General features: G+C 46.1%; 2 protein-coding genes across 2 annotated transcripts in view; one reads left to right on the top strand and one right to left on the bottom strand.

The window, feature by feature from the left end:
* Positions 1 to 1,282, top strand: part of TASOR2 (transcription activation suppressor family member 2) — a 72,321-nt gene extending 71,039 nt beyond the window's left edge. Inside the window, exon 25 of the mRNA XM_077758411.1 lies at positions 110 to 1,282. Coding sequence (XP_077614537.1) covers positions 110 to 228 — 119 coding nt within the window. The 3' untranslated portion in view covers positions 229 to 1,282. The remainder of the gene's footprint in view (positions 1 to 109) is intronic.
* Positions 1,283 to 1,996: 714 nt separating this feature from the next.
* GDI2 (GDP dissociation inhibitor 2) overlaps positions 1,997 to 7,840 on the bottom strand; it is a 33,091-nt gene continuing 27,247 nt past the window's right edge. Inside the window, exons 7-11 of the mRNA XM_077758542.1 lie at positions 5,942 to 6,041; positions 4,664 to 4,835; positions 3,271 to 3,415; positions 3,042 to 3,096; positions 1,997 to 2,949 (exon numbers count right to left, since the gene is read on the bottom strand). Of these exons, the coding sequence (XP_077614668.1) occupies positions 2,803 to 2,949; positions 3,042 to 3,096; positions 3,271 to 3,415; positions 4,664 to 4,835; positions 5,942 to 6,041 (619 nt within the window). The 3' untranslated portion in view covers positions 1,997 to 2,802. The remainder of the gene's footprint in view (positions 2,950 to 3,041; positions 3,097 to 3,270; positions 3,416 to 4,663; positions 4,836 to 5,941; positions 6,042 to 7,840) is intronic.

The raw sequence follows: 7,840 nt of genomic DNA, 5'->3' as shown, positions 1-7,840 counted from the left end.
TAAGTGGTTCCATAAAAATTGTTTTTTAAATAAAAGGGGTTGTGATGCTTAAAAAGTATATGTATAAATGGGCTTTTTCACCAGAAAAGGCTATTTTTTCTTTTTACAGAAAAGCCTACCATCTCCAGAGAAGTCTTCGAAGACAGTGGCATCCTTGTTACAGATATAAATAACTTTATTGAAAATATACAAAAAATAGCAGCTCCGTTTAAGAGTAGCTATTGGTAAGAACAGTTGCCAGAACTCTCCTGTGGGAGCGGGACGGGACCCATACGGACTTTTCTGTGAGGAAACCAGCTGTTTGAAAACTCCACTCTTTGGCATGTACATCATGCTATAAATTTTTAATTGGTATTCGGGATGGCATTGCTGTTGGGTCAGCATGAAGTGGAATTTTTGAAGGATCATCTCCTCTAGGGGCCTCCGTCTCCTCTAAACGGTACACATTTTCACGTGCGGTTCATTTTGTTCCCAAGACAGAAGATACGGTGTTGAATCCTATTTACAAAACAGGTCTTGGTTATCGTGGTTTACTCTGTTTAAAAAGATGGAATGACCATTTTTGCGTGGACGCCCGGGACTCAGCTGCAGCTTGCTAGTACTTTCCTTTTACTTTGAAAACTTTTTAGATAAACAGAACAGCTTTCTCCTATTTGAACAATCAATGTTCTACAACATAGGAGTGTTCCTCACTTCGTTTCTTCACACTCTGCTCTATAATCTTGGACTTCATTCACACTGGGACAGCAGCTGTCTACCAGCTTTGGGATGTATGGTTAAATATTATTTTAAATTATTTTCATTTTATACAAAGAGCCTTCAAAGCTATTAATTAAGCTCAACGTTAAAAATAAGGACTTTTACAAACACGTTTACTTAGTTGTAGCAAAAAGAAGTCTATTTTAACCAATAGCTTTGTTTTTGCATGTCAGGGTCGGAGAGGCGTATGTAGTGCATGTTACAGCCCGTTTGAAAGGTTTTACCGCCCTTGTGAACGCTGGAATCTTGGTTTTATTTGCTGTTACTCTAGCAACACTACAGGAAGTTAAATGGGACAAACTTATGAATTGTCATTTTCCACATAGATTTTGTAAATGGTGCACTACAAAATCTACCCTCTGAGGAAGAAAATCATTTATTTATGGTATTAGAAATAATTTCTACAGTAATCTTTAAACTCAAAACCAAGCAAAAATGTTTGTAGAGATACATAGTATCCATTTGGAACAGAGGTTTTTCTAACCCATTTGTTTCATTTTTTAATAAAGACCACTAAAAATCGTTTCTGGGACTCCTTCTGTGGGGCACCTTCTGGCATTCTTAGGCCATTTAACAAATAGGACTTTGCTTCCACGTTTACCACGGGGCCTCCACCTGCTGGCGCAGCCCTCCCGCCGCGTAGGAAGGTGGGCCCCTAGAAACACCCGCTCACTGAGCCATCCAGTAAGGGGGCTGTAACCGTACTTGGTCCACTTGAGCCTTCAAATTGGGCCTCTACCTTGCTGGGAGAGGCCTCCCACAACCCGTTCCTAGAACTGCTTTTCCACTTAACTGAGCCGCAGGGGAAGAAGTGTCCGCCCTCCTCGTACCCACGGGCCTGGCATCCAAGTATGACAGGTGTTTACGACCGTGTCCAATGAGGACTGTGAAAGTGGCCTCGCCGTCCTTCTGTGTGGTTCTAGCCCAGCGGGTCCCTCGCCCGCCCCACTGGCTCACGGCCTGAATCCCGGGTGGGGAAGGGCTCGCTGGGGTTTCAGACAATCTTTCCCTGTAGGGAGAGTGGTGGGTTCTCAGCTGGGGTGATTCTGTGCCCCCCAGGAGGATGTGTCAAGAACGTAATTTAGGGTCTACTCACAGTGAGGCCAGAGGACGGGTATGTTGACCCATCGAACCCTGCACATGCCCCCAGCGTCCCCATCTGCGCAGCCGCACCACAGCCAGTACGAGACTCACTAGCTCTTGACGTTGGAACACAGACAGACCAACCGAGAAGGAACCGGTTTCCAGAGTTTGGCTTTATTTTGTAGCACAGACATCATGTGGAGCCATCTGGAGACAGACATCATTGAAATGAAGGCTCTGTCAAATCAATACCGCATCGCAGCTTGGTCCGTCGAAGAAGCCACACCTGGGATACAAAAGAAGCTTCTACGTTTACCTGCTTTACGATAGGTTTCCTTCCCCTCTGCGCTCAATTTTATCAGGTTAAAACACCACCGCACACGGGCTTCCTCCGAAAGGACTCTTAACGGTCTGGAGTTGTGTTAGAATTTCAGGCCCACGGATCCCCGCCTTGTGGCCGTGTTACGTGGGTGCTGTCATAATACTTGACAGGATACGAGATGTGAAGGTGTAGGGAGGACGTAGGGAGGCTGTCCCGAATTCTGGAATAGTCCATTTTGATTCTCCTTAATGTCAAGAGGACAGAAAGCAGGCCCACCACCAACCCGACTCTCGAGCAGCAGTGCGCCCGCAAAGGCTACACTGATTAAAAGATACAAATCCTGTATCAAGTGCTCTGTATCAGTATCACGAGGGTTTTTTAAACGGATGCTTCACTAGGAGAAAAAAAAAAGCCAGTATGGGTTAAACCGAACAGAATGTGGTCACCTGCCAATTGTGACAGCCACTCCGGGAAAACACGTGAATACATGATATTAGAAAGGGAGGAGCACGGACTGGTGCCGTGCTCCGCAATCTCCGTGGTGATTACAAAAGCAGGCCTTACAATACGGATTTCATACGGAACGCTCATTTGCCAAAGGGAGGTCTGTCCTAATGAGATGATGAAATGTACTGCCGTTAGTCTTCCCCGTAGATGTCGTTTTTCTTGCGCTTCATTTCCTCGAAGTCAAACTCGGATCCAGTCATCCTCTTATAGATGTCTTTAATGTCGTCACAAGTTGTCTCAAAGTGAGTCGTAGCGTCGTACGTGCGGGAAATAAAGATCTGCGAACAAAAATTACGGAGACCTGAGACGCTGCAGGGGTGTCTCCCGCTAAAGCCTGCGTAGAACACCCTTTTCGGAGCGCCACACTCACCTGGCTTTCTGTTCCCAAATCTTTTGGTACAAGGAGGTCGCTGATGCTGACAAATCTGGAGGGAAAGAGAACGGAGTCAGCGGGTGAGCGGACCCCAAGCCCACACTGCCAGCTCTGCCTGAAACTCAAAACCCAGAGGGGGAGACCAGCCACCAGAGCCCTCCCCCGGCTGCCCCCGCCCTGTGCAAATCTCAGTGTTGGACTGCAGCGAAATGAACATCTCACTCACTTCTGTTCAATCGGTTCCAAAAGCTCCAGAGCAGGTCTGATTTCTTTCTCCGGTTCCTTGGTCTCCACAGTCGTACTGACGATGGCGATGTACTTGCCCTGCGCCGCCACGTTGTGTGCGGAGGAGATCATGCAGACGTAGATATCTGGAAACAAGGAAAGGCACTCACTACCGGGGCTTATAAACCTCAGCATGTGCGCTCCGGCTTCTCCTGTATCTCCTGGAGGTGTGTGTGAAAACTGCTTGGGACAGACCGAATCTTCTAGGCAAGCTGCGTCGTATGCAAAAGCCTGCAAGTTTCCAGCGACTTCTAGCCCACTGGAGGGAAAGACGCGCGGAGCCGTGAACCGCCAGGCTCAGGTTTCTTCTCCCAGCCCGGCTGCAGCCAAGTGCAGAGCCTGACAAACCTGCATTTATAAAGATACTGGTTTCTCACTTATTAAAATAACAAAACTGCAAATAAACATAAGCTATTCTTCCGTTAAGCGTCCAACTTCAGCTCAGGTCGTAATCTAGCAGTTTGTGAGTTCGAGCCCAGCGTGGTGCTCTGTGCTGACAGCTCGGAGCCTGCTTCAGGTTCTGGGTCTCCCTCTCTCTCTGCAACTCCTGCGCGTGCTCTCTGTAATAAACTCCTAGAATTCTACCTGTATCCCACTCAGTAACTACTCATTTTCCAATACAGAAAATCATGACTGAGCCTCTTCTGCTCTTTTGAGACTTTCACAGACCCTGTGACCTGCTTGGGCCCCTGAACATCCCTTGGTTCTGGTCACAACCCGTGATTCTGGTTGCTCCCGTGGAACAACAGCTCTTAATGGTGTGTTTAAAAGGTCATAACCTCTTTTAAGTTGAAGTTTCGATGAAGATAATAAGACTTAGGGCTTCTATCGGGAAGGAAGATGGAAAAAGGCAGGGGATGAAAACAGCCACAAAGAGCTTAGAAATTAACAATTTTAGAAGTGAGTCCTGATCTTCACCACGGAAAGTTGTTCCAGCACGCTGCTGAACTCGAGGATTCTGCTGACAATGATATAAAAACAATGTCATCAGTGCAAAAACACAGTGGCGTCAGGTCAGCTAATGACAGAAACCTCCACAGGCACATAATGTCTGAGCCGAGACACATGGACACCATTGCTCCTCTAGTCCAGCCTCGATTCCTCATTACGGACAAGCACACAGGTCCAAGCCGAGGCTCCGGGACTCGTGTGTGCCTTGCAGCGTGGTTTAGGATCTCTTTGAGCTAAAAGGGATCGATCAGGCCTTGTTTCTCCTATAACCTACAGTTTCTTCACTGTAAAGGAGCAAATAAAATTAGAAACCTGGAGCAAAACATGAAGCAAATTATATGTAACAAAATTCTACGAGCAGCTGCTGGATCTTCAAAGCTCACCTGACTTCCGGTTGACTTGGTTCTGGGGAATGATGATCTGGCAGGAGTTGGCATCGTTGGTGTTCTTGATGGGGTGGCTGAGGATGCAGATCACTCGGATCACCTGGCCCACTTTTTCTACCCGGTCTTGGACGTAGCTGGGATCGCAGATGAGCTGCTTACAGCGAGCCACCTGTCATGGAACATCAAAGTCACATTAACATTTACGATGTTTGGTATCCACGATGTTTCTGATAGAAGGTTGATGCCACTGTCCCTGCAGTGCAAGCTCCGGCCCTCATAGGGTTCACTGTACACACAACAAAACTGGTTCTGCCAACAATCCCCACAAAGTCTCCTGGAACAGATCCGGGAATTCTAAGTCCTAGTCAAGCATTCGGAAGCCTGGTACAAGTTTCAGAACTGCGCAGGCGGGCTTCACATCCTGGCTGTAGCCAACCTCAAAGGGTTGTTGTTGGGTTAAAAAAAAAAACAAACTACCACAGGCTGTCATTATAGGGGACTGGGCCCAGTGAGAGGTACATGTTCTGTCATTTCCTGAGAGGGAGCAGCCCTGAGAAAGGAGGAGACCAAACTGCGCTAACAAGGACTCGGAGACACATGACTTCCCAGAACCTCCCACACTAAAAGCAAAAGACAGTTACCAAAGGTCTACAACGCTAACAGTTGGTCCAACGGCCAACCAGCGGGTGTAGATTACGTGGTCCTAACCCACGGGACACCGTCAGGGACTCCACAAAGTCACAGTTCTCACTACCTATGAGAGCTGCCATTTCATGAAATACAAGAGATCCGGCTGGCGGGCCGCTGCGGCGGGAGGCGCGCTTCACCAGGGGTCATACGGGGTTAACTGCAGTTCAAATCTGAGAAACCCTGCACCCAACTGCACCGAGCCAGCCCCAAATTACATAATAAAACCCTCAGTATCCACCAAGCCCAAATTCAACCAATGAATTCTAAGCGGGAAGTGGTACAAATAACGCTAAATCTAAAGGAAAATTCAAGAGACCGGCACCAACCTACACTACATATACAGACTACCTACCACTTGGACTTCATCCTTAAGGTCTATTTCCATCTTAAGCACTAACCAACCCAATAGGAAATAACTGGTTTTAAGCACTGCATCTTTAGTCCTCAGTCATTCATTACAGATGACAACTCGCCATAAAGCTTGTTCCACATGTAGCCTGGAACCTACATCAGCGTCCACACCGCATTGCGTTCAAGAACGTCTCCCTCACAAGAACATATTTTTTAAATTGTAAAAGCTCTTACCTCTCCTTCAGATTTCACACCAATCACTTTTCCGTTTTGCACAATGATTTCCTCAATTGGCTTGTTGAGCATGTAGGTACCACCATAAATAGCGCTTAGCCTAAAAAAAGTTTGAAATTACAATAATATATAATTGTTTCCACGACTAAAGTCTCCTTTCTTAGATCTTTGAGTTATAAGGTCAATGTATATTTGCTCAATTTCCTTCTAAAAGGTGTTAGTTTAAAGTCATTAAGGCAACAATTATGAAATATAATCAAAACCATGAAGTCTCACATTCAGTTCTGAATGCCAAGTCCCTCTGAAGCGCTCATGCTAATCCTCCAAAACTGAACTAAACAAAACCAATCAGGAGGCTCTGGAGAGGGACTAAAAGCAGACAGACACTGGGGGACTTGAATGGAAGGAAGTGAGGTCCTTTAGTGGTTTCTGAGGCTCCTCCCCGTCACGGTAAGGGAGCAGCTGGATCGAAGCAGAAAGCCTGCAGTCTTATCCATTCAGGTGCCACAGGGCAGAATCTGGGGCTGTCAAAGGAGAGGAAAGTTGTGGGAGGAAATCCACAAAAAGGCAAATCTGTAAAATCTCTTCAAATCCTTAACTAACTCCAGAACTACTTGTACCTGACAGAGTCCAAGAAATCCAGCAAAAAGCAACAGCCAGAAGGCAAAAAGAGCAAAGATTACAACCCAGGGCCTTAAAGACAAATGGGCCTGAAGTCTGAAACTGCCACGTTAGAGAGCTATGTGCACACACGCCTGGAGCTTTCCACTGAAAGCCCAGGAGGATCACACCTTTTTGCACCAGGACTAAGGATTCAGCCGAAGACCAAAAAGAAAAAAGAAAGGAAAAAAAAAACCCACCGTCCCCACCCGAGTGTCAAGTCAAACCTCCAAAAGTTCAAGATAACTGGTCAATAATTTAACTACCCACTTGAACAAAAATCAACACTCTTCAGAGAATGAACCCAGCATCTCTACACTGTGCCAATCACTGTGTCCAGTATCCAGTACAGTGTCACCAGGTGTGAAGAAACGAAGTGTGACCCAGAGTAAAGACTTCAGGAAAAGCAGTCAATACAAAGGATGGGATGCCCAGATTCCCGACATGTTAACATAAAGCAGGGGATTAATGGCCGCGGTTATAAATACACTCAAGGACAAACATCCTCATTCAAACACCTGTTCCAGAAGGTATAGTAGAGAGGCGCCTGGGTGGCTCAGTCGGTTATGTGTCCAACTCTTGATTTCAGTTCAGGACATGACCTCATGGTTTATGAGATCAAGTCCCTCACTGGGCTCTGTGCTGACAGTGCAGACCCTGTCTGCAGAGATTCATTCTCTCTCCCCCTCTTTCTATCTCTCCCCCACGCGTTCTCATTCTCGCTCGCTTGCTCGCTCTCTCTAAAAATAAACTTAAATTAGTATAAATGTATTCAGTAGGATCAAAATGAATAAACAGAATCTCACAAAAAACTATACTCAAAAAACTAGAAACCCTACATGTAGAAAGTACAGTACCAGAAAAAAAAAGTTAAAACCTACTGACTGGGATCCATAGCTTTTTGGAAATAACAAAAAAGGGAGTCCGTGAACTTGAAGACAAATCAATAGGCGTTACTTAAATATGAAGCATGGAGAGGGAAAAAAAAAAAAAAAAAGGCAAAGAGCCCCAGGGGCCTGCGGAGTAACACGGAGCCTCTGACAAGTGCGGAAATGGGTGTCCCAGAAGGAGAGGAAATGGGATAAAACATCAGAAGAGGGCGATTTTAAAATTCCCAATTTCATATAAACGATTAACTTACACATCCAAGCAGTTCAGCAAATCCCAAGCAAACCACATTCATGCGAATCCTAGCAAGACTGCCAAAACCTGGAGAGGATCCTGCAAGCAGCCAGGAGA

Source organism: Crocuta crocuta, unplaced genomic scaffold (genome assembly GCF_008692635.1).
Source record: "Crocuta crocuta isolate KB4526 unplaced genomic scaffold, BGI_CrCroc_1.0 scaffold32, whole genome shotgun sequence".
Taxonomy (NCBI): Eukaryota; Metazoa; Chordata; class Mammalia; order Carnivora; family Hyaenidae; genus Crocuta; species Crocuta crocuta.
The sequence above is the reverse complement of the archived record's forward strand: the minus strand, read 5'-3'. Positions and strand labels throughout refer to the sequence as shown.